Source organism: Triturus cristatus, chromosome 5_1, assembly GCF_964204655.1.
Source record: "Triturus cristatus chromosome 5_1, aTriCri1.1, whole genome shotgun sequence".
Classification (NCBI taxonomy): domain Eukaryota; kingdom Metazoa; phylum Chordata; class Amphibia; order Caudata; family Salamandridae; genus Triturus; species Triturus cristatus.
This window is the reverse complement of record NC_140587.1, coordinates 783973229-783998892: the sequence shown is the minus strand read 5'-3', so window position 1 is coordinate 783998892 and position 25664 is coordinate 783973229. Positions and strand designations below refer to the sequence as shown.

The 25664-nt window shown below is 42.3% G+C and overlaps 1 protein-coding gene across 1 annotated transcript in view; it reads right to left on the bottom strand.

The window, feature by feature from the left end:
• Positions 1-1553: 1553 nt before the first annotated feature.
• USP14 (ubiquitin specific peptidase 14) overlaps positions 1554-25664 on the bottom strand; it is a 301022-nt gene continuing 276911 nt past the window's right edge. Inside the window, exon 16 of the mRNA XM_085605800.1 lies at positions 1554-2371. Within this exon, the coding sequence (XP_085461926.1) occupies positions 2223-2371 (149 nt within the window). The 3' untranslated portion in view covers positions 1554-2222. The remainder of the gene's footprint in view (positions 2372-25664) is intronic.

Sequence of the window (25664 nt, the reverse complement as noted above, 5' to 3'; positions counted from 1 at the left end):
TGAAAATATATCCGAACTAGATAGCAGAGAAAAACAATCGCAAAAAGGAGCCAATGACCATGAGCAATATAAACTATAGGAGGAGTCACCACACCTTGTGACTCGAAAGACTTTTCAAACAAAAACAACTTGCAACATCTGAGCCCAATACTACATGGCAGGAGTATGCTAAGCACATTTATCTATAGCCAACACATGCTACGGACATAGAGTTAAAAGGCACACAACTGATGGACAGAATGCAGAACAAATCAAAACATTCACCCCCAGTCAAGAGATCTGGGTTAAATCCACCATTCTTTTGCTCACCATGCCACCCCAGTTTAGGCCTGGCCATATGCAAATCAGTCTTGACCCTGTGCCTCACGGGAACAGTCCAGCCCTAACTGCCAAGTCTGGACCAGAAACAAGCATCCTAGGACCGGGTTCGGGGTCTCACCCCATATCAGCCAGGATAGAGTAGAGAGGTGTGGCTCACTGGTTAGAGGCGGCAGACCCGTATGCAGAGAATTGGCCAGGGACCAGGGTTCAATTCCCGACGCGGCAGGGTCGTGGACCAGGGTCAAAACGGACTTGATAATTCTCGCCTCGGTACCTACTCTAACCAGGAACACACTCGGCAACTCTGGGCATTAAGCTTGCCTCATCTCTACAACGGCCCCCCACAGACGCCGGGGATGCCTGGTTTCACCTTGGAGATACCCAGAAAGGGACCATCTCACAGGGATAGCCAGGACGGGTTCCCCAGTGGTCTATAGCGCTGGGACACCTCCTTGTGAGGTAGCTGTTCGCGCTTTACAAATATCAGTATTATTATTATTATTATTATTAGCTTGAATCCAGTGGCACAGTGAGCCCGGGAACCACGTCTGGGCATACCTGACGCACTTAGGGTGAGAAAGCAAAAGAGACAATTGAGAAACGGAATGCAGAACAAATCTAACAGTAGAGCTGTTAGAGAAGATGGGACAGGGCACTGCCACAATAATTATGGGAGAAGGAAAGGATAAGGCTAGGAAAGAACATTTGCAGCTCTTTTAGGAACATCCCATATAGGAAATCCATTTAGAAGATAATGTACCAGTGACATCTTACACCACATCATCTACACAAAATATTTCTGCAGGTCCCAGGCAGATGCTGAAGATATTCTGAGGGTGTGAATTCATATACACACACAATTTGTTGGGACTGTCCCCCAGATACAAATACTGGAAAGAAGTGCCTGGTCATTAAAACAAATAAATTGGAGGAGAAATTAAAGTTCCTAGTACCAAATGAGATGAGCATACTATTGATCTGAATTAAACACCCTGAAACGGACGGTATAAGTAGGGCACTGAGATTACAAAACATTGAGTGTAGTCAAAAATCTAATTGGAAATCTGAGAACACACTGGGCATGGCAACTTTATGGAGGAATGGAATCTGAATTCTTTAAGGGGCCTACTTCTAATTATTTCAGGCATCTGGAACACCTATGCTTCTACACTAAGTAAGGCTGTTACAGATTTCTGAGGAATACATTTTATGAAATAGAAACATACAAGACATTTTGCTGTTGATCACAATTTATTTTGAGGTTTAAGTGCCAGCAAGAGAACAGACTGATTCAGAAGGTAATGTTGGACAAATACTTGATTGTGTTTCCAGAGGATATGGGCAGCAGCACAGAGTTACAAGGATGCAACACTCTCCCCATCACCACCACCACCTTTACTGACAAAACTGACAGATAAGGCAAAAGGAGGCAAAGTACTGTGGTGTAAACCATGCAAGAGCAACATATGAAATGTTTGTAGGTGTGCAATAAACATTTGGTTTCTGAAAGAAATGACTGAGAACAGATTGGTGTTACAATTTTGAAATTCATACTGGCTTATTAAGTACTGTTGTATCAGCTTGGTGCTTTCCAATATGAACATTGGTTTATCTAAGTCAATGCAGAAAAATAAAAAAATAAAAGCAAAAAAGCCTCATTAAATGTTCACCTGCCAATTACCATAACCATCAATTCAATTTGTGATTAAACTGTTGATCACAGGGAAACGTCCTTACAATTTAGTCTCACCTTTCTTCCCACTCTTCCTCAGTGTCGGGAAGACCGCAAGAAGAAATTGTTTAACAAATTACAGATCTTTAAAAATGTTCTTTATGAAGGCAAGGAAATGTTAAATGAAAAACATTTATGTCACACCTAGAAAAAGGGCTAAAATGAAGCATTATTGTTCCGTTTCTTCAGCTACTTCAATTCGTCGAGGACCGTATAGAAGAACATATGCTATATGCCAGTCTCCACCACCCGATAATCGCAAAATATCTTCTGGAGAAACAATGCTGACTTTGTCATCGTCAAACTTAATCCATTCATCTAAAGAAAAGAAAGAATACGACAAAACAGATGTTACTGAACTTCAACTGCAAGGTCTTTGTAATGGTTCATTCCAACCAATATTTTACATGATTAGGACTATGAAAATACTTACAAGTACAGATAGTTCATTTGCATTTACGTTCTTCAATATGTTAACACATGCTTTATATACCTCAGTGTGTGGCAAAGATGGAAGACCAAGATTAGAACTGCCACCTTTTCACTCCGATGCTATGGTCTGAAAACCAACTTATTCCTTGTAGTCATTATCACAAAATATAACGTGAGCACAGGGTTACATTTCTTCAACGTAATTTTCCAAATTTAGAGCAAGTCTATTTAGTAGTTTTTCTCTAGTTCTTAAAAGAAAACATATGTAAAGCTGAACGGACGTAGAATGAGAGAGGATCGTCTGAGCCAAACAGTTTGCTACCTCTACTAACACAGGACGTCCCAGACAGCTAAAAGTCTGTGGACATCATTCCACAATAAATGCCTGAAGGTAAGAGAGAGGGGCCATACGGTCAGCCATAGAGGGCACTGACTTTCCCAAGAGGACAGCAAATACAATTTCCCTGCAGACAAACGGCTATATTCAGACATGGAGTGTGGAATTAGTCCCGAGAGAAAATGTACACATGCTTTCTTTCATAGTAAACTTATGCCTCAAAAGAAAATGTGAATAGATAATCCTAAAACTTCTCTGCATGGAACTGTACATTGCTAAACTACATGCATTGCACAGAGCTATGCCCTGTCCAAATGGACACCAATACATGTTGGATTAGGCGCAACAATAATAATGATGATACAACCCTGTAGAAGGAATCTGCACATAACCTCTCCAAACATCAAAATATTTCCAGCTTTGTGCAATTTTGTAAAGACAAATACACTTTGCTTCATGGGGGTGTCATTATGGAACTGGGCAGAAGGTTGCATTTTCCTTTGAAACTGGGTAAATAATTTGTGTCCTCTAAGCCACAAACACGACTGTAGTCACATTCCGAGCTGTCTTTTGTTTGTTGCCATTTGAAGGTTTCCTATATTGGTTATAACTCAGCGTTGCTTCACTTTTTTCAAAACTGGTATTCTGTAGAATCATAAGCTCATGTTGGCGAAGAGTATAAAATATGGAATAGTTGTCTATATGCACCACAAGCTCATGGACTCATTTTCTCTAGCACATGCTCATCAAGTGAACTGATCGAGTAAGCCTTCCCTTAACCTCTTCGATGACGGAACGGTTCCGTCATGCACGCCGGTTGGGCTGTGCTTATGACGGAACCGTTCCGTCATGGCCCCGCCCGCGCTCAGATCTTTCAGCACTGCGCTGGAATCCGCGCAGCGCTGAAGAAGTTAAAGCAAGATTCCTGTATCCAGAAAGGTTTGCTGTCTGACTTTGAAACAAGGAGAGATTTCCCTCAGTCCCCCTTGTAGTCTCCAACAGCAAATGGGTCTGCATAAATACCTTCAAACTGCTGTTTTCTATGCACAAACTAAATGATACAATACATTTCTATGAATTTGCTTTATGACTTGCTAACAGTAAAAGTGGCCATCCCTAAGCCAAGGAGAGTTAAGCAACAAGGAGTGCAAGACTGATACATTCCAAAAATTTCTATATATAAAAAAAGGCAATGTTTTTAATAATAGGTAAGCAGCTTTGTAATTGAACTATGGTCACACCATGTTAAATTTAGCTGAATGGATGGAGCTGAAGATTAGTCTCAGGAAGAAAAGCTCAAATTCAATCTAATAGAAAAAATTAGGTCCTGTAGGTGAGAGAGGATAAATGAAGAGCTTTGTTCCAAGGGAATACTGATTCGCTATGTACTGACTTTCTTCCCTTTTTCATCTGAAACAAAGTAGTTGGTGTAGGAAGCTAGCTTTTTATGTAGTGTACCAAAATGAGGTACACTATATAGAAAGTCCAGACGACCCTTATTGTCTTACAGAGCTTAAATTAATAATCCCAAATGCTCCCTTGTTGTAGTGTGGGCGAGCAGTTTAGGCTTACCAGAGGATAGCGTTAAGCATTTATTGTACACACAGAGTCAATAAATGAAATACAACAAAAAAGCTAGAGTCCAATATAGAAAAAGAAAAATTAATAGAATTTTAGACCTAATCAGGTAAGTACTTTGGACATGATCAAATTTTACAGTAAAAACAGTGGAAAAAGACAGCTGTCAGATTTGAGGCATTACAGCCCGCATGGAGAACATTCCCAGGCTCTCATTCCCTGAATGAGGGTCGAACGAGGATGCTAAAAAACAATCACAATGCTGCACTTCAGTGTTGTGATTGGTAAAGGGAGCCTGGGTGCTTACCAATCAATGCTGCATTGCAGCGCTGATTGGTCAGTGGGGCCTGCTTCCTGTTCCTCGATGTGCATGAGGAGAGCAGGAGCAGAGATGCAAGACCCGTCCGGCAGTAAGGTAAGTTAATCTTGAATTTTTATTTCCTTTCTATTTGCACCATGCATGACTCCCTCCTGCACCCTCCTCCCCCCCAGCGCTCATTTAGTTTGACTTTCAAGGAAAGAGGCCAGATCATAAAGGCACACCAGAGGCATAACATGATCTCACTAAGGACTTATCACAGTCTTTAGCAAACTTGAGGGTTGCTTACTCTCATCATCAGTGTTAGACATACAGACTTGTCAGCCGTTTCAAAATGTTTTCATTGTGTGAATCGGATCATGGAAATAATAGAATAACCATATATACATTGGTTTGGAAAAGAACATCTTTTAAGCATCACTTAGCCAAGACAATTTATTTCTCCGCAGTTTGAAAGCGTAAGGAACGGTGTATTTATTTTCTAGTGACCTCCAAGAAGATCTTCAGATCCTTGTATACCGTTCTAGTTTAGATATTTTTCCCCTGATTATAGCCTTGAAAATGTCCCGAGTAGGGACAAAACACTTGTCCGCTGAAACAATCCACCAAGAATCAACATATCCACAATTACTTTTAAATAAATGTGATTATATTCAAGATATTATTTGTTTTCTCTGTGATACCAAGATTAAGTAAAAAGAAAATACTATTCACCTGAACATTAGGAGTTCTAAATGATTCTTTGGGAATCTAACTACATTGCAAAAAAATATGAAAGCTCTATATACTATGGTGTATCAATAGATACATCAATGGACTTGCATAGATACAATTAATGGTTCACACACACCAGTAGTTCTCTACTATTTTATAGTCTATTTATGCCTGGGCTGGGAATTTTTTCTCTCTGATTCAGATGTACACATTGTGGCAACAAGTGTGTTAGTGTTTAGAACCCCGTTTGGCTTATGCTTTCCTGCTCAAAGTATAGGGATGTGCAACTGATGAATCACTGTTGCCTACTGGTAATAAGATAGCTGATTTCCCGCCTGTCCTGGTGCCAAATGGGCTCGGGCGGGGGTGGCACCACACAGGTCTGGGTGAAGCTAGTGTTGCATATCAAAGGTTGCAGGGTCTTTGAAGCCCCTGGTCTATATATGTTAAATCACTGACCAGCCTGCTGGAGGAGGTGTGAACACCTTCCTCCGGAGCAGGCATTGTTTCTGGCCTCAACAGGGGGGTCAGAAATAGGTCTGCGGTGGCAGGCTGGATGATACCAGTCAGCCAGCACACCAAGAGGCTCTTAGGTTTCCATGGGGCATCTCTAAGGTGCCGTCCGGGTGCATGTATTGATAAATCAACTATTGACCTCCAACTGGATAACAAACACCATGCGTTTCATTCAAGCCATCTTGCAGTTGGGGAACTCAGAATGACCAGTTCCCAGTACATATATCTTGGATGGCTTCCCTGTCCTAGTAATTGAACTAGACAGCACGGGGAAATATCTCCTGCGATATGTCCTCACATGTAATTTAATGCACCCTGCCTTAGGGCTATGAGGCATGCTGTAGAGGTGACTTACATATATTGTATGCAGTGTCTGTGGGAATGGCGCACATGTTATGTGCCATGTCATGTTTCACATTTGTTTGCACCATTTCACGGAGCCTGCAATGGCAGTTTGCATGAGTTTGGTGGTGGGTCCCTTAAGGTGGCGCAATATGTGCTGCAGCCCTTAGAGACCCTCTTTAGTACCCATGCCCTAGGTACTAGGGGTACAGTCAACTAGGGATTTACAGAGGTACTAAAGATCTTGCCAATTGGGGCGCATTTGAACAGTTACATTGTTTAAGGGAAAGAGCACTGGGGACCTGGTTAGCAGGAACCCAGTGCACTTCAGTCAAAAGTGCATCAAATACCAGGCAAAAAGTGGGGAAGACCAGGTCAGAAAGGGGTATTTTCCTACAGTTGGAGTCTTTAAAACCAAAATGGTGAAAACCCCACTCAAAAGAGGCATAAGCATCTGAAGTCATAGTTGGTACTACTGCAATGACTAAACCATGTTCGGAAATGTCCAGATCACTCATCTTGCAAATCTTGACATTTTTGTGAAACTTCTTTCTCTGTGCCCACCACAATTACGTCAATCATATTTTTCTTTTAAGAAGAAACCTTTATCTACTGAGCAGGTGGCAAAATCTCAGGTCACTGTCTGAAAAATGGTGTGAAACTGTCAAGTCCATACACAGCACCTTGAGTCAATTCCCCAGCTCCACATCCTCGGCTCCCACCATCACCCTGAAGCCTCAGGCAGAGTTTACATATGTTTGTCAATATAAGCCCATTCTGCTCCTCTGAACTCTCTCAAGTCCACAGTGAATGTATGTATACTGACCCCCCCATTACATCATGTGCCATTAGGTCAGAGTCACCCCATCTTCAGTAACTACATCACTATAGTAAGAATAGCAACTAAACCATGATATCGTAAACCACTACATGGACCCTATCATATACGTCCACATTTTTTCTGACCTATATCTTACTGATTTGCAGTAATAGAAACATATCAACAGTTCACTTATGCAGCAATTAGTTAAACAAAGATTGCAATGGAACAAAGTGAATATATATATAAGATAACATATCATTGAGGCGCAAAACGGTTGAAAAAACATATATTAGTCTGTTTACCATGTTTAGTGAGGAACTAATCATGTGACTTTGTATCTTGGTTTTAAAAGAAACTGATTTGTTCGCATTTGATTGTGTGATCAAGGGAGTTGTCCCGAAACACGTAACGCGAAGAATAAATACCCAAGCCGGATGGCTGAAAAGCATCTCCAGTGTCGGTGTCTGATTTTGATAAGAAGTCGGATTTGGTTGGAATACTGAGCCGTTGCATTGCTGGAACAGCGGGAAACCGACGCGACCTCGTTCAGGTGCATCCTCGAATTTCTGGCTAACTTTTGGTACTGAATGTTGTCAACACTACGAGGAAGCCCCCCCAAAGCCGCCCTCTTTTGAATTTGTGATCGTTGTTTCAAGTGATGTTTCGGACAGCGGCGAGCCTCCTTGGAAGCAGTTCGCCGAAGGAACATGCTAAAGAAATCAACTGTCAGTAATCTTAGGCAGCGGGGAGAGGAGCCACGGCTTAAAAAGCCCAGCGGAGTTTGCTAAGCAGGCAAACGGTATATTCAGCGTGATATTTATTCAACAAGCGAACGTTTTTAGTTTAACTAATGTGTGATAATGGATACCTTAATCCAGCAACGTGAGGCGACTGCTGACTCTGTATTCAGTGAAAGAAGCACCACAGCGGTAAATCCAAAACCTGGGGTGGACTCAGCAGGGAAGGAGTCAAATGATAATATTCAAGCACTAAAGAAAAAGATTGAAAAATCGCGTCGGAGTGAGATTTCCAAGTGGTGGGAGGTGAAGTCATTAAGCAGGTACCTGGATGTGGGGAGGGTTCCCCGAGGTCTGCGAGTATTGACAGCCCCCACGTACGAAAATCCAGATCCTGAAATGCTTAAGGAGTGGGCAGCGAACAACGCGCATGCTTCGGAGAACATGATGAAAATCTTGATTAAATATGCTGTGAAAGACCGGGAAAGAATACTAGCTGAAATTATTGTGTTGGAAGCAGAATTATTGAAATGCTTGGGAGAGGAGGATGTAAATAAATTTAAGTCCGACCTCAGCATTCGCTTAACCAAATATGAACAATCAATAACAGCACGTAAGGCTACAAAGTTTCACCGGGACAGGCAGGATTATATGTTTGGTCAAATTTATACCTTTGCACGTCGTTTTGACTCCATCCGCAAACAACGTCTTTCAAAGGCAACTGCGACAGCATGTAATCCAATTATGAACATTCCGTCTTCAAATACCCAGGTGAAACTTCCGATCTAAGCTCAGTAGCTAGCTCCGATGTAGACTCACTCCCGGATGATGGAGCATCACAACCATTGGCGATGACAAACCCCCCCCCCGTCTGTAATTGAAGAATTTGGTTTTTTATACCAGGACCGGACCCAAAACCTACGTCCACCGTTTCAAAATCAAAGAAAAGAAAATTACGCAAACGAAAAAACCGACGGGGCAGGCATGGAACTGCGATCAGGGAAGAAGAAGCAATTCCAGCGCAAGGGATGGAAGAAATAGCGCCAACGGTTATCAATCTAACGGATCTCATGTTATCAGACGAAGAAACAAAAATCCTTTCACTTGGTTTTTCCTTTTGCAAACGTGCCAATTTCAATTATACGCAAACGCGTATTGACTTTTTCAAATTCGTGAGGAAACTCAAGTTGAAAAAATTCTTTGATACGAAAATTACTAACAGGAAGGAGATAAATCAAAAGGTCAGTGAAGAACCTGGTAATCTTGATGTTGGGGACATGCAGGTACTATTTGACTGTCAGCAACTTATAAGAGAAGGGGTTGGTGAGAGTATGGACGAAATCAGCCAGGCTGACTATCTTTTTTGTCTTGATGTTTTTGATAGTGCTGCCACCAAATTTAGACCAAAATCGAATTTTACACCTAATACCCCTAAAGACGCGTTAGATTTGTACTCCGATTTGGTAATTAAAGATTTGAAGGAAATATCCTTAAGTTCTAGCAAAGAATTTTTGAAGAATGAAACAGGTTTTGATAAGAAATACCAATCTGTGATGGTTAAAATACAAAGTAGACGAGATATAGTAGTGAGACAGGCAGATAAAGGAGGTAATTTGGTATGGTGGTCCCTTGAAGCATATAATGGTGAGGCAGCCTCACAATTGAGAGATAAAGACTGCTATTCATTAGTCCCTCACAGTAATCTAGTTGAAGTTAAACTAAAATATGACAAGGACCTTGCAAGATGGCGAGGAATAGGTTTAATTAATCAATCAGAATATTTGTTTTTGAAAGTGGATAAACCAGTGGTACCTATATTATACTTGATACCAAAAATCCACAAGAACAAGGATAAACCACCTGGACGTCCGATCATTTCCGCCATAGGGAGTCTTTTTGAACCAACCTCCAAATATCTGGATTCATTCTTACAACAGTATGTGAGAGCACTACCAGCATATATTCAAGATTCGAGGGACTTTTTAAATGAAATAGAAAATGTGAGATGGGAAGATTCTTATCTCCTCATAACACTAGACGTCGTGAGCCTTTATACAAGCATTGCCCATGAGGATGGGTTAAGGGCTTTGAGGCACTTCTTAAATTTGAGACCGATCAACCTCTACCAACCCACTAATATGTTGTTGGAGATGTGTAGGTTGTGTCTCACAAACAATCATTTTTTATTTGGAGGTGACACCTACAGGCAACTCAAAGGCACGGCGATGGGCACCTGCTTCGCTCCCAGTTATGCCAATCTACACATGGGCTGGTGGGAGGAGCAGGTGCTCAGAGTTGAGTATATCAGTGAATGGAGAGATCATATCATCAAATGGATCCGTTTCATTGATGATTTATTCATCATATGGAACGGATCTAGAGAATCAGCCCAAAAGTTCATCGAAAGCATTAACGTAAACAAGCTAAATTTAAAATTCACTGAGGAAATAAGTACGGAGAGAGTAACTTATTTAGACTTAGAGGTGTACATTGCACAGAATTCAATTCAAACTTGTACCTACAGGAAACCAACTGCAGGAAATTCAATTTTTCACGCAGCTAGTTTCCATCCTACTAAACTCAAAATGAGTATCCCTTATGCAGAGAATCTAAGAATGAAAAGATACTGCAGTGAACCGGCTGCTCTGGGTCAGGCCCAGGGAGCCTTAACCCATAGATTCCTTCAGAGAGGATACAGGATGGACACATTAAATCAGGCAAAATTGAAAGTACAAAATATGGAAAGAAGTGCATTATTAAAACCAGATGCTAAAAAAGTGGAACAAAAGAGGAAGCACACAGAGTCAAATCCGCATGATTACAGGTTTCAGTGCATACCAGGCTAGGGTGAGAGACAGCCTGAGTAGACATTGGCACCTTGTCAGACAGGACCCTATCCTACAAGGGAAAATCTCTAGATATCCTTTGGTGACTTTCAATCGCGCTAAATCGATGAGATGATTTGTTTAAAACGAATTTGGAAACCAAAAAAGGAGGTGGTTGGCTCAAAGTAAGCCCAGGTTTCCATAAATGTTTTAAGTGTAAAGCTTGTAGGCATGGCAAGAACACGCAACAAATAATATCCCCTCTTTTAAACAGCCCCTGGAAACTAAGAAAACCTCTTAATTGTAAAAGTGACTTTGTTGTTTACGTTTTGAAGTGCTCTTGCCCCAAGATGTATGTAGGTAGTACTATCCACATGGTTCATGTGCGTATCCTGCAACATCTCAGGGCAATAAGTAATAATGATAAAAACTATGTAGTTGCTCGTCACATAAATGAAGTTCACAAGGGAAACACGAGTGAACTGGTGTACTTTGCTATTGGAATCAAACAACAAGAGAGAGAGGGTCAAAAAACACACTCTTCGTCCCCCTGGAGTACTAATAATAAACAACAAAAGAGTATGGAACAATTATTATTACAGAAAGAAAGGGGAAAGAACCTATGTTACCACAAAACAATCAAAATTTGTTAAAAGAGTCCTCACTCACCAACCTGGTTGGTGACATGCTTCATCATTGGACTCCCACCAGGGAGGTCTAGCACCTCCCCGGTGTGCTACAACGCCTGGTTACAGCGGAGCGGGTGATTGATGTGTCACGTGTGATAGTGCAAGGTGATGTGCAGAGTGAATGTAAAAAATGTCAGGTTTCAACCAAAAACCTTTATTATGGCAAACCTGGCATTGATTAAAAAGGGTATTATAACTAAGTACCAAATTTTGGTTAGTTAACCCTATTAGTGAGAAGGATAAAATTTGGTCAACATGTTTCTGCCATTAAGGGTTGATTCACCAGGCATTCGTCAGGACCTTACTGCCCCGGTGGTATGAACACGCTAAGGTGCACCCAACCGTTGGCAGCGATGTTAGTGAAAAACTCACGGTTCTTGTTACCGGAGAGTCTTCAGGATTTCTGAAGAAACAAAGGTGTCTGTAAAAATAAACAGAAACAACAAACGACATAAAAAGAGCATTGCTTCGTGGAATTGACAAGCATTTACATGTTTTGAGTCGGAGGAAAAATTCCCCTTTCACTTAACAATTTCGTTATTTAGTACACACAAAATCTTATTAAGAAATCATCAGAAACTACTATAGTGTGTAGAAAGCTATAAGTATTTAGCAGTGTGCGTATCATTCATTTCGTTTCTGAAAGAATTCGCAACTATTCCACTTCCTCTTATTTAGGAATGTACTTATTGGCCAAAAGGCCAATTTCTCATAAACAAAGAACTCCAATATTATAATCACCGGACCTTTCAGGGCCCCAAAGGGGAGCAACAGAGGACAAAAAAGGTCTCCAAAGGCTTAGTCATAATCATGCCTTATCTCAGCACTTATTCGTAAAAAGACTTACTAATGGCTAAGATCAGCCTCACACCATGGACCCAGGGAGGGGGATGCGCGCTTGTAGTCACACACTGCAATAAACAATAGTCAGAACGTTACCATCCGGTAACAGGAAAAATTTGTGAGATAGAGAGCAAATTATGCAGTTGCGATGCACCACTTACTTCGTCAAAGCGCCGCACCCACCGGAACACCTAGCGTTCCCTCCGATTTGGATCCCGTAGATATCGCAACTGATCAAGGCAAGAGTTTAAATACCTTCGACATCCAATCAGTAAACAAACAGAACGGGTGTTGCTTGTTTGTCGAAGACGGAAGCCTCACAGTGCGTGCTACGTCATATTACGTCTCACTAGCCAATCAGGGAAATGAAGGCTGAGGGAATCACTCAAAGACTAGAGCGCTAAACCCAACAAACAGTCCAGCCCTCTCTACGAAATTGACGAACAGGATACAAAGGCGGCGACGCCACAGCACTGCATCCCATGAATGCAGACAACAAACAACCACAAATGCCATAATTCTTCACTGAAAATATGAAGTACAATAAGTCTTGAAAAAAGAAAAAGAGGGAGAGTACCTCTTTTTTCAAAACGTTTTTTTAAAAAACAAGAACTTTCTTTAATGGCACTCGTGGACATTTCAGGTAAAGTTACATAAGGTTACAGCCCCTCTTTTTTCTATAGGGTGACCACACTCGTATACCAAAAGCCAGATGGAAGATTCAGTGCTGCATTACACTATTCCAGGGTATATTATCATTAAGGCCTGATGTATGAGTGGCCAGACGATATACCCATCGTTGTTCTTTCTCAAACAGTCTCTGGGTTATATTATTGCCTCCCTGTAGATGTTCAATGATGGTCCACATTAGGTCATCAATTGTGTGGTTGAAACAGAGAAAGTGTTCGGTGAGCTTGGTAGTATTGCGCTTACACCTTATATTGCTCCGGTGTTCACACATTCGTTGCTTAATTTTTCTGGTAGTCATGCCTATATATCTTAGCCCGCATGGGCAGGTAATAAGGTAGACCACGTTGTTGGTATTGCAATTAGTGTGTTGTCTTTGTGTCCAGACTTTGTCGCTTTCCAGGAGCAAGGTCTTACTTGTTTTAGTTAGGTGGCAAACACTACATGACCCACATGGGTAGTGTCCCGTTATTCTAGGCAGGCCCCAAGCATTACAGAGGGTGTTTTCACCTTGCATAGTTGTATTCTTGGGACGAGTGTGTACTAAAGCATCTTTGATGCTTCTTGCCTTCTTAAAAGAAAACAGGGGTTTCTCCCAATTTCTGTTGTTACTGACCAAAATACGCCAATGTTTGCGTATAGAGCTGGTAACAGCATTGGAGGCCGTGCTATAGGTTGTTACGCACGTCAAGGGGATACCCGTGTCTGTCTTTACTGTCTCTTCAAGGAGAACTTCCCTTGGTTGATTACGGGCTCTTTTGCAGCTTTTTGTAAGAAGTCTTTTGGGATAACCTCTATTGCTTAATTTTTGGGTCAAATCCTCTGATTGTTTCCGAAAATCAGCCACCTCGCTGCAATTGCGTCTCAGACGTAAATACTGGCCATACGGTAGATTTTCACGTAATGTACGTGGATGGAAACTCGAGAAAGCCAATAAGTTGTTCTTGGCTGTGGGCTTATAATGGGTACGTGTTGCTAGTGACCCATTGGAATTTGTTATCACCAAATCAAGAAAAATCATCTCTGTATGGTGATAGGTGTATGTAAACTTAAGGTGTCTGTCGCAGGTATTAATCCAATTGAAAAAATCAAAAAGGCGACTTTCCGTGCCCTGCCAGATAATGAACACATCATCAATGTATCTGCGCCGTACTCGACAAAAACAAAGAGGAAGGGGGCGGGGCTGGAGCAGACATTACCACCAGCAGGACTCCTGGCCGCCTTTTCCTATGGCAGGAAGTATGAACTACCATAATCAGTTCCAACAACCTCATTTCCCAATGATGGGTTGGAACCCTGCATTCATGCCCCCTCAACCCTTTACCCCAAACACTTATCGCCCCCCTTTTTTAGACAGGGGCAGAAGAGGGCGGGGCAGACGAAGAGGTCAAGTCCATTGGGGTGCGGAGGAGATAGTAGGGAACAACACCCGGAGCAAAACACAGAATCTACAAGCGGGTGTCAGCAACACACGAGTTTAGTTACCAACCTTTCAAGTATCACCTTGTCGCCTAGTGAACTCTCAGTACTGGAGAAAGGACTGGGTTTCGTGCCCACGGCACGTTTGGATAAATTTCGTCTACATTGTGAGTTGGCAAACTTCTTTAGAAAACTCAAATTAAAAGCTTTTTTCGAAAATACGGAACCAGTGGAGACACCTGAAAATACCAGTGACACTGACCTTAGGATTAAGTCTACCTTCAATCCTCCCCCCCACACAGTACCAGCTGAAATAATTGCCTTTGAACGTGCAGTTTTTCTGGATGTGGAAGCTTTGGAGGATAGAGAGGTCTTCAAAAATATGACCACAACATAATTCCAGGCATTACAGTCATTACAAAATAACACTGCAATTGTAATAAAACCTGCAGATAAGGGTGGCGGGGTGGTGATACAGGATGTCGCCGATTACGACAAGGAATGTAGACGACTCCTGAATGACTCTGTCAGTTATACCCGTCTAACCAAGGATCCATCCATGGATCTTAAAGAGGTTATATGTAATCTGGTTCACACAGCAGAATGTAACGAGCATATTTCCAAACAGGAGGCACAATTTTTAACCACTAGTGCAGGGGTGGTACCCTACTTTTACACTCTGCCAAAAACCCATAAAAATAGGACTCCGCCTCCCGGACGTCCTATAGTGTCCGGGATTGGTTCACTTTTGGAACCTCTCTCCAGGTACTGCGATGAATTTTTGAAACCCTTGGTGCAAGGTACTTCCACATATCTGAAGGACACCAAAAATCTTTTGGCCCTTATACAGACACTGAATGTGGACAATGATAATACTATCTTGGTCTCAATGGATATAGAGAGCCTTTACACGAGTATACCTCAAGACGAAACGATCAGGGTCCTTACTGAGGTCCTGGATGCAGCACAATGGGACTACAACACGCCCAGGTCTTTTGTGATCGAATGTGCCACTTTAGCATTAAAAAAAGAACTTTTTTGAATATCAAGGAGATTTGTTCTTACAAACCACAGGCACATCTATGGGCAGTGTTTTTGCCCCTAGTGTAGCGGGTTTATACGTCTTCGATTTTGAGAGCAAATACATCTTACATGACAGTAACCCGTTTGGACAACATCTGTCCCTGTGGCGCAGATACATTGATGATGTGTTCATTATCTGGCAGGGCACGGAAAGTCGCCTTTTTGATTTTTTCAATTGGATTAATACCTGCGACAGACACCTTAAGTTTACATACACCTATCACCATACAGAGATGATTTTTCTTGATTTGGTGATAACAAAATCCAATGGGTCACTAGCAACACGTACCCATTATAAGCCCACAGCCAAGAACAACTTATTGGCTTTCTCGAGTTTCCATCCACGTACATTACGTGAAAATCTACCGTATGGCCAGTATTTACGTCTGAGACGCAATTGCAGCGAGGTGGCTGATTTTCGGAAACAATCAGAGGATTTGACCCAAAAATTAAGCAATAGAGGTTATCCCAAAAGACTTCTTACAAAAAGCTGCAAAAGAGCCCGTAATCAACCAAGGGAAGTTCTCCTTGAAGAGACAGTAAAGACAGACACGGGTATCCCCTTGACGTGCGTAACAACCTATAGCACGGCCTCCAATGCTGTTACCAGCTCTATACGCAAACATTGGCGTATTTTGGTCAGTAACAACAGGAATTGGGAGAAACCCCTGTTTTCTTTTAAGAAGGCGAGAAGCATCAAAGATGCTTTAGTACACACTCGTCCCAAGAATACAACTATGCAAGGTGAAAACACCCTCTGTAATGCTTGGGGCCTGCCTAGAATAACGGGACACTACCCATGTGGGTCATGTAGTGTTTGCCACCTAACTAAAACAAGTAAGACCTTGCTCCTGGAAAGCGACAAAGTCTGGACACAAAGACAACACACTAATTGCAATACCAACAACGTGGTCTACCTTATTACCTGCCCATGCGGGCTAAGATATATAGGCATGACCACCAGAAAAATTAAGCAACGAATGTGTGAACACCGGAGCAATATAAGGTGTAAGCGCAATACTACCAAGCTCACCGAACACTTTCTCTGTTTCAACCACACAATTGATGACCTAATGTGGACCATCATTGAACATCTACAGGGAGGCAATAATATAACCCAGAGACTGTTTGAGAAAGAACAACGATGGGTATATCGTCTGGCCACTCATACATCAGGCCTTAATGATAATATACCCTGGAATAGTGTAATGCAGCACTGAATCTTCCATCTGGCTTTTGGTATACGAGTGTGGTCACCCTATAGAAAAAAGAGGGGCTGTAACCTTATGTAACTTTACCTGAAATGTCCACGAGTGCCATTAAAGAAAGTTCTTGTTTTTTAAAAAAACGTTTTGAAAAAAGAGGTACTCTCCCTCTTTTTCTTTTTTCAAGACTTATTGTACTTCATATTTTCAGTGAAGAATTATGGCATTTGTGGTGGTTTGTTGTCTGCATTCATGGGATGCAGTGCTGTGGCGTCGCCGCCTTTGTATCCTGTTCGTCAGTTTCGTAGAGAGGGCTGGACTGTTTGTTGGGTTTAGCGCTCTAGTCTTTGAGTGATTCCCTCAGCCTTCATTTCCCTGATTGGCTAGTGAGACGTAATATGACGTAGCACGCACTGTGAGGCTTCCGTCTTCGACAAACAAGCAACACCCGTTCTGTTTGTTTACTGATTGGATGTCGAAGGTATTTAAACTCTTGCCTTGATCAGTTGCGATATCTACGGGATCCAAATCGGAGGGAACGCTAGGTGTTCCGGTGGGTGCGGCGCTTTGACGAAGTAAGTGGTCCATCGCAACTGCATAATTTGCTCTCTATCTCACAAATTTTTCCTGTTACCGGATGGTAACGTTCTGACTATTGTTTATTGCAGTGTGTGACTACAAGCGCGCATCCCCCTCCCTGGGTCCATGGTGTGAGGCTGATCTTAGCCATTAGTAAGTCTTTTTACGAATAAGTGCTGAGATAAGGCATGATTATGACTAAGCCTTTGGAGACCTTTTTTGTCCTCTGTTGCTCCCCTTTGGGGCCCTGAAAGGTCCGGTGATTATAATATTGGAGTTCTTTGTTTATGAGAAATTGGCCTTTTGGCCAATAAGTACATTCCTAAATAAGAGGAAGTGGAATAGTTGCGAATTCTTTCAGAAACGAAATGAATGATACGCACACTGCTAAATACTTATAGCTTTCTACACACTATAGTAGTTTCTGATGATTTCTGAATAAGATTTTGTGTGTACTAAATAACGAAATTGTTAAGTGAAAGGGGATTTTTTCCTCCGACTCAAAACATGTAAATGCTTGTCAATTCCACGAAGCAATGCTCTTTTTATGTCGTTTGTTGTTTCTGTTTATTTTTACAGACACCTTTGTTTCTTCAGAAATCCTGAAGACTCTCCGGTAACAAGAACCGTGAGTTTTTCACTAACATCGCTGCCAACGGTTGGGTGCACCTTAGCGTGTGCATACCACCGGGGCAGTAAGGTCCTGACGAATGCCTGGTGAATCAACCCTTAATGGCAGAAACATGTTGACCAAATTTTATCCTTCTCACTAATAGGGTTAACTAACCAAAATTTGGTACTTAGTTATAATACCCTTTTTAATCAATGCCAGGTTTGCCATAATAAAGGTTTTTGGTTGAAACCTGACATTTTTTACATTCACTCTGCACATCACCTTGCACTATCACACGTGACACATGAATCACCCGCTCCGCTGTAACCAGGCGTTGTAGCACACCGGGGAGGTGCTAGACCTCCCTGGTGGGAGTCCAATGATGAAGCATGTCACCAACCAGGTTGGTGAGTGAGGACTCTTTTAACAAATTTTGATTGTTTTGTGGTAACATAGGTTCTTTCCCCTTTCTTTCTGTAATAATAATTGTTCCGTACTTTGCTATTGATCAAGTCCCCAAGGATCAAAGAGGGGGCGACAGAGAAAGTAAATTAAGGAAATTGGAGTCAAAATATATACTCATGTTTAATACGAAAAGTCCTCACGGTATGAATGTTGAAGAAGATCTACATGTACATTTGAAATAGAGGTATCGTTATCAATTAGTTTTGGTTTTAATCGTTTGTTATTTTAACTTTTATCAAGTCACAAATGATTGTTCCTTCTATTTGTTTTTATTTGTAAAAACATTGTCATAAGGAGAGTTCTTTGACACTGATAGAACTTCGATAAAAAGTTTTTTAAGGATCTTTTACAAGTACTGTATTGCACTAGCACTTTATTGTGATAAGATTGCGGTTTTTTGCACATAATGAAGCACTTGCACTTTATTATAGCATTGTTCGCACACAGTCTTGTACTGAATTAAGCACTAGCACTTTACCATCGTAGAATTAGATCCAAGCATTATCTTTGTAAAACTATGTTCTATAATTGACATTATTATATGTCCTTTTATTCTCTCCCTTACCTTTTTCTATCAACAGCGGTTTGAAATGAAATAATCACCGTGGGTTGTCTTATACAAAAACAATGAAAGATGGATAAGAATTATTCGACAATGATTTTTATAATAACTTGTTACATGGAATGATAAGGACTATATGTTACCGAACAATGATTTAGAGCATTCTAATTTTGTATCAAATAATGTCAAATTTTCTCTGTAATTTAATGTTGTCTAAATGGATGATTCGATTAAATTGTAAATATATGAGATAATATGTATCTTTTTAAATCTAATCCATTTCTGACTAGAGTGAATTAGAACAAATGATGTTAAGAGATTATATGGCACTATGTCAAGATAACATATCATTGAGGCGCAAAACGGTTGAAAAAACATATATTAGTCTGTTGACCATGTTTAGTGAGGAACTAATCATGTGACTTTGTATCTTGGTTTTAAAAGAAACTGATTTGTTCGCATGTGATTGTGTGATCAAGGGAGTTGTCCCGAAACGCGTAACGCGAAGAATAAATACCCAAGCCGGATGGCTGAAAAGCATCTCCAGTGTCGGTGTCTGATTTTGATAAGAAGTCGGATTTGGTTGGAATATATATATTACCTACTGGCGGTCGCCAGTAGGTAGTTATAGTTAGGACCACGTTTCCATAGGAAATCCGCAACATTCTATTTTGAATAACTTTGGCGCCGGTCGACAAATCCTCGCGAATTTTTCAAAATAGGTGGGGCGCTACGCTCCGCTCCTACCCTGAAAGTCTCGGGGGGATTCGTCAAGCGGGGGCTGAGATAAAAGGGGGGTCCCAAAACGCGTTTTTCCCATGCATTTTTCCATAGGACCTTTAGACAGGGCTACAGCCCGAACGGCTGAACAGAATTACTAGAAATTTGGCAGAGAGGTAGTCCTCAGGTCAAGGAAGTGCCTTTTGTAGGTTTGGTGTAAATCTGTTCAGTAGATTCTGAGAAAATAGCCTTTAAATCAATATATATATCTGAGCCAGCTTACGGTGCGCTTACGGTACGCTTACCGTACGCGTACGGTGGCGAGCGCAATTATGATTGGCTCTTAGATCTTAGTAAACATTCGAATCGGCCGAAACCAGGAAGCGGCGGCCGCCATTTTCTCTCTCGCACTGAGAGTGATGATTAACAAACAAAGCACAAAAACATGTAAAGGGGCTGTTTTGACAGCTCCCACACACATAGCCATGTAGAGGGAGTCCCCAAAGATCCCCCAAGGCCAAAAACGGATTTTTTTTTTTTTTTTTTTTTTTGAAAAACCTTTATTGACATGTCAATCAAGAACAAGTATGGGCCTACAACCCCCCGGGGCCGGCCGCTAAGCAATCAGAGCGACAAAGATCAAATGTAAACACAGGCAGCACCTCGGGGAGCAGAATCTTCATGCTAATACTGTGAACAGCGCAGGTAGGACACCAGGAGAAAAAAGGTTTTCATTTTACAATGGAACAAGACAGAAGGATCAGGTGCCGAACAATTTCCCAACAGCGATAAAAGGTATGCATAGTAATAGACGTAAGCAATAAACAGCAATCTATTGGATCAATGGCGCAGACACAGGAAATTCAGGATGGGGAAGAATATCATAAACAGTTGCGCCTGCAGTCCCCCGCCCGAACTCCCAGAAAACACCCCGGAAATTGTGGCACACATGAAACGGCAACGAGTCATAACAAAGGAGGTGTATCACACTGATCCCAGAAAAAGAAAAACAAGAGGAATCAGAGAAGAAAAAGGAGGCCATGGAAAAAGAGGTGAAAGACTAAAGAATCCCCTCCCCCAACCCCCCACCCTGCACCTCTGCAGATGAGTACGGCCCCCCCCCCCCCAGCAGTGTGCCTGTCGCCCTAGAACCAGACCCGAAATATAGAAGAATAGAGAAAAAGAAGTAGGAAAAGAACCCCACCAGACGGGGGGGTATAGAAAGTGTTAATAAACTGGAGGAGGGCCTTCAAAACATACCCCCGGCTTCTCCCTCCCGCACGGTAAGTTTTCCCCAAAGTAAACAATAAACAGCACAAAATCGATCGTATCAAAGAAAGATGGGGAACATTATGCACCTATTATGCTAATAGCTATGCCATGAGAGCACGCAACCCCTGAGCCCACCCGTCCACTAGATGACCGCCCCTGAAGGATCAGTCTTATCCCTGACCACTCTTTGCAATTCTGCCCATGCCTACTCCTCGACCCAGCGCCATGTCCGATGTTCCAAGGTAGAGGAGTGTCCAAAACCGACCGAGAAGCGACGCACACAGGTGGGGTGGAAGTCTCTGAGCACCAACACAGTCCGCATCATGGAGGGACGGGCTTCCCAGTGCCGCCCCAGGATCTGCACTGCACTCGAGGTCCAGGAAGGCAGAAGCAGCCAAAGTAGACAATTGTTGCTGGAATTGTCCCCGGAGGCTGTGTACGGGACGAGGCCACCACCTCCCACTCAGGTCCAATACCTCCGGGACAGATCAGACCCTCAGCTAGCCGATCACACGGTAGCATATTGTCCGTAGTGTCCAGCAGTGCGCTAATCTCAGGGGTGGCCGCAACAGTGTCCTCCTGTGCGCAGTGTGGGAAGTCCCTGTGTACCTGAGGACAGGCGGGCCGCCGCTGTCCCAACGCTGATGCCACACCGTCGAGCTTACTCCCCAAGACCCCGACGCCATGAACCAAGGAGGAATGAAGAGCACCAAGGGCCTCGAGGAGGTCGCCGTACCCCAGCACAGCTCTCTGCGATCGCTCCGCCACACTCCCAAAAGTCACACACTCCCAATCCTGCTGCGACCCAGTGGACAGGATAATAGGCCGCATCGCAACAAGATGGCCGCCAAGTATGCCCGACCCGTATTGGGGCCGAGACCCAGGGACAAGCCCCTCGAGGTCCACGTAGCTGGAGACAGGGTTCCGGGGGCAGGCAAAAAGTTATCCGTTGCGTTGTCACGGGCAACAGTCGTCCCCACCACGGACCAGCTCCCGCGAAAACCCGGGAGCGGCCCGCAAGGATCAGGGCGAGATACGGGCGGCGTCCGGGCAGCTCACCATCAAAGGCAGGGGCAATCACCGGAGGATCTGAGAATTGCACCCCCGGGCATGCACTCGGTCCGCTACGCTTGACAGTAGGAACGACCCCGACGAAATGTAGGCCGAGTTTGGCACCGCTCCGGTGGACCGACACCCAGTCACCACAGGCCGCTGTTGTTGAACTGCCACCCGGCCAAGGCGTCCACTCGAGGTCCTGGCTCCAGGGCTGCACGGGCCGCAAAGTTCAAATGCACATTTCTCCGGCGATACCGCAGCCAGAAACCTCGGAGCCACACGATCGGGTGTCACTCTCCTTCAGAAACACAATCGCATAGCACAGGCTGAGGATCTCGTGCAGGATATCCGTGCGGGATGCGGAGGTTCACGGAGCCGGGAGTCTACGCTGCCGTCCCGGTCGCCATCTTGGCTCCTCCCCCTCAAAAACGGAATTTTTATTTTTTCGCTAATTTCGCCGATTACGCTTACCGTACGCGTACAGTAAAAAAATATATATAAAAAAAAAATATCCACAATAACCCCACCCCGTGTGCAATTGCTGACCGAAGGTCACCAATTGTGCATGGCTTATAACAGCTGTGAAAAACGAAAATAATAAAAAAAAAAATATTTTAAAAAAAAATTATCCACACTCTCTCCACCCCGTGTGCAAATGGTGCCCGAAGGGCACCATTTTTGCATGGCTTATAACTTCTGCGAAAAATTAAAATATTACCTTTCAAAACGAAGTGCATCATATGTCCTCCATGTGCGCACGGTGCGCGAAGCGCATCGTGCGTACATGGCCCATCTAGCGTAACGTGGGCACGCGGTGCGCGTAGCGCACCGCGTGCCCACCGTGCGTGCACGGCACTAACTGCGTAAAGTGGGCGCGCGGTGCGCAAAGCGTGCTCACTGTGCGCGCACGGTGCGCTTGCACGGAACGAACTGCATTAAGTGGGCGCGCACGCCACGAATGGCGTAAAGTAACTTAGCATTTAAAAAACCGTACAAATTCACTGAAAAAACCATAGGTTTCACACACGTTATAGTTAGGAATTAGCATTTAAAAAACCTTGCAAATTCACTGAAAAAACCATAGGTTTCACACATGTTATAGTTAGCGGAAATTTTAGTGATAAAAAACCAATGAAATTCCCCCGTTATAGTTAGTGCAGGCAACTATAACTCACGCGACCGCAATCTTCTGCTGATGACATATGTGTCTTTATGAAAAAAAATATTTGTAATAGATGTATAGCTAAAAATGTATGGAAGCGCACCGCGTGCTCACTGTGCGCGCACGGTGCGCTTGCACGGAACGAACTGCATTAAGTGGGCGCGCACGCCACGAATGGCGTAAAGTAACTTAGCATTTAAAAAACCGTACAAATTCACTGAAAAAACCATAGGTTTCACACACGTTATAGTTAGGAATTAGCATTTCAAAAACCTTGCAAATTCACTGAAAAAACCATAGGTTTCACACATGTTATAGTTAGCGGAAATTTTAGTGATAAAAAACCAATGAAATTCCCCCGTTATAGTTAGTGCAGGCAACTATAACTCACGCGACCGCAATCTTCTGCTGATGACATATGTGTCTTTATGAAAAAAAATATTTGTAATAGATGTATAGCTAAAATGTATGGAAGAAGACATGGGTAAATAAGTGTCTAAATACAGTATTAGCATCAGCAGAAGATTGCGGTCGCGTGAGTTATAGTTGCCTGCACTAACTATAACGGGGGAATTTCATTGGTTTTTTATCACTAAAATTTCCGCTAACTATAACATGTGTGAAACCTATGGTTTTTTCAGTGAATATATATATACATATACATATATATACATATACACATATACACACACACACATATATATATATATATATAAATATATATATATATATATATTTTATCTACTGCCGGTCGCCAGTAGATAGTTATAGTTACAACATAGTTTCCATAGGAAATCTCAAAATTCTATTTTGAATAACTTTGGCGGCGGTTGACGAATCCTCGCGAATTTTTCAAAACTAATGGGGCGCTCCGTTCAGCTCCTACCCTGAAAGTCTCGGGGTGATTCGTCAAGCAGGGGCCGAGAAAACAGGGGGGTCCCAAAACGCGTTTTCCCCATGCATTTTTCCATAGGACCTTTAGACACAGTTACAGCCCGAACGGCTGAACAGAATTACTTGAAATTTGGCAGAGAGGTAGCCATAAGGTCATGGAAGTACCTTTTGCAGGTCTGGTGTAAATCTGTTCAGTATTTCCTGAGAAAATAGCATTTAAAAGCATATATATATGTGGGCAGAGCCTAACCACACATCTCATCCTGAGATCTGATTGGCTGTCAGCACTTCATCCAAGAAGTGTTGGCAGCCATCTTGGGACCAATATACATGATAGCACCTCATTAAAAAGCATTGCAGTTAATAGAAGGTTTTAAGACTTTAGTTACATTATAATCATTTGTTGATGGTACCATACTCATTTTAGGAATTGTGGTATGTTCTAAGGTGATTTCACCATGTGAAAAAGCCTTCTGCTGGGATATCATGATTGAGAGAAAAATATTTTCTCATGCTTTTACCACAGAGGTTTGGAAGGTGGTCTATAAGCTAAACTGAGAGCTTATTTTCTGTAAATTCACATTATCTTTCTCAGTCATGTGAGAATGAAGTCTGACATTCTCAGTAAAACATGTACATCCAACAAGGGCAGAGACTGTCAGTTGATTCCTTTGTGTTCTACTGCACCTTCCCAGAGTGTTCCAAAGAACTACTAGAGCGCTAACAGTCCTACTTATGATAAACGTATGGCACACCTGAAGCCATCTTGCTTGGATTGAAGTGGTAACTCTTAACACATTTAATTTAAAAAGGAACAAAATGAGGGGGTTCATTTTTCCATAAAAAGTAGGATTAGTGCTGCAGAAAGAAAAATTAGGGCACATTTTGAGTGACTTCTCAAATCCTCTTCTATTTCATTAAAAGATTCTGACATGCAGACTGAAACATGCACTTTCAATACCAGCAGCAGTTTTCCCTGGTGAGCAGTAGCTTTACTACAGTGATCTAATGAGCAAAAAGAGTGCTAACATTCTGAATTTATGGCAAATGTGTGACATCTGAATGCCTTCTTGATGGAATCAAAGTAAAAAAACTGAAAGTATTTCCTACTGAGGAGACTGCAGTAAATGAGGAAATTAGGAAACTTCATAACAAATAAGTCTCCCAAGATGGCCACCAGAGACAAAAGAGCCCAAATGTAGCCCAAATATCACCCAGATGTAGCCCAATGACAGAATATCCCAGAATGTTCTTAAAAACAACTAGAGCGCTTACTGTCTTCATTATGACAAAAGTATGGCACACCTGAAGCCATCTTGATTGGAATAAACTGGTAACACTTAAAACATTTAATTTAAAAAGGAACACAATGAGGGGGTTCATTTTGCCATAGAAATCATGATTAATGCTGAAGAAAGAAAATGAGGGCACATTTTGAGTGACTTCTCAAATCCTCTTCTATTTCATTAAAAAATTCTGACATGCAGACTGAAACATGCACTTTTAATACCAGGAGCAGACTTCCATGGTGAACAGTAGTTTTACTACAGTGATCTAATGAGCAACTAGAGTGCTAACATTCAGAATTTATGGCACATATGTGACATATCTGAATACCTTCATGATGGAATCAAAGTAAAAAACTGAAAGCATTTCCTACTGAGGAGACTGCAGTACATGAGGAAATTAGGAAACTTCATAACAAATAAATCAACCAAGATGGCCACCGGAGACAAAAG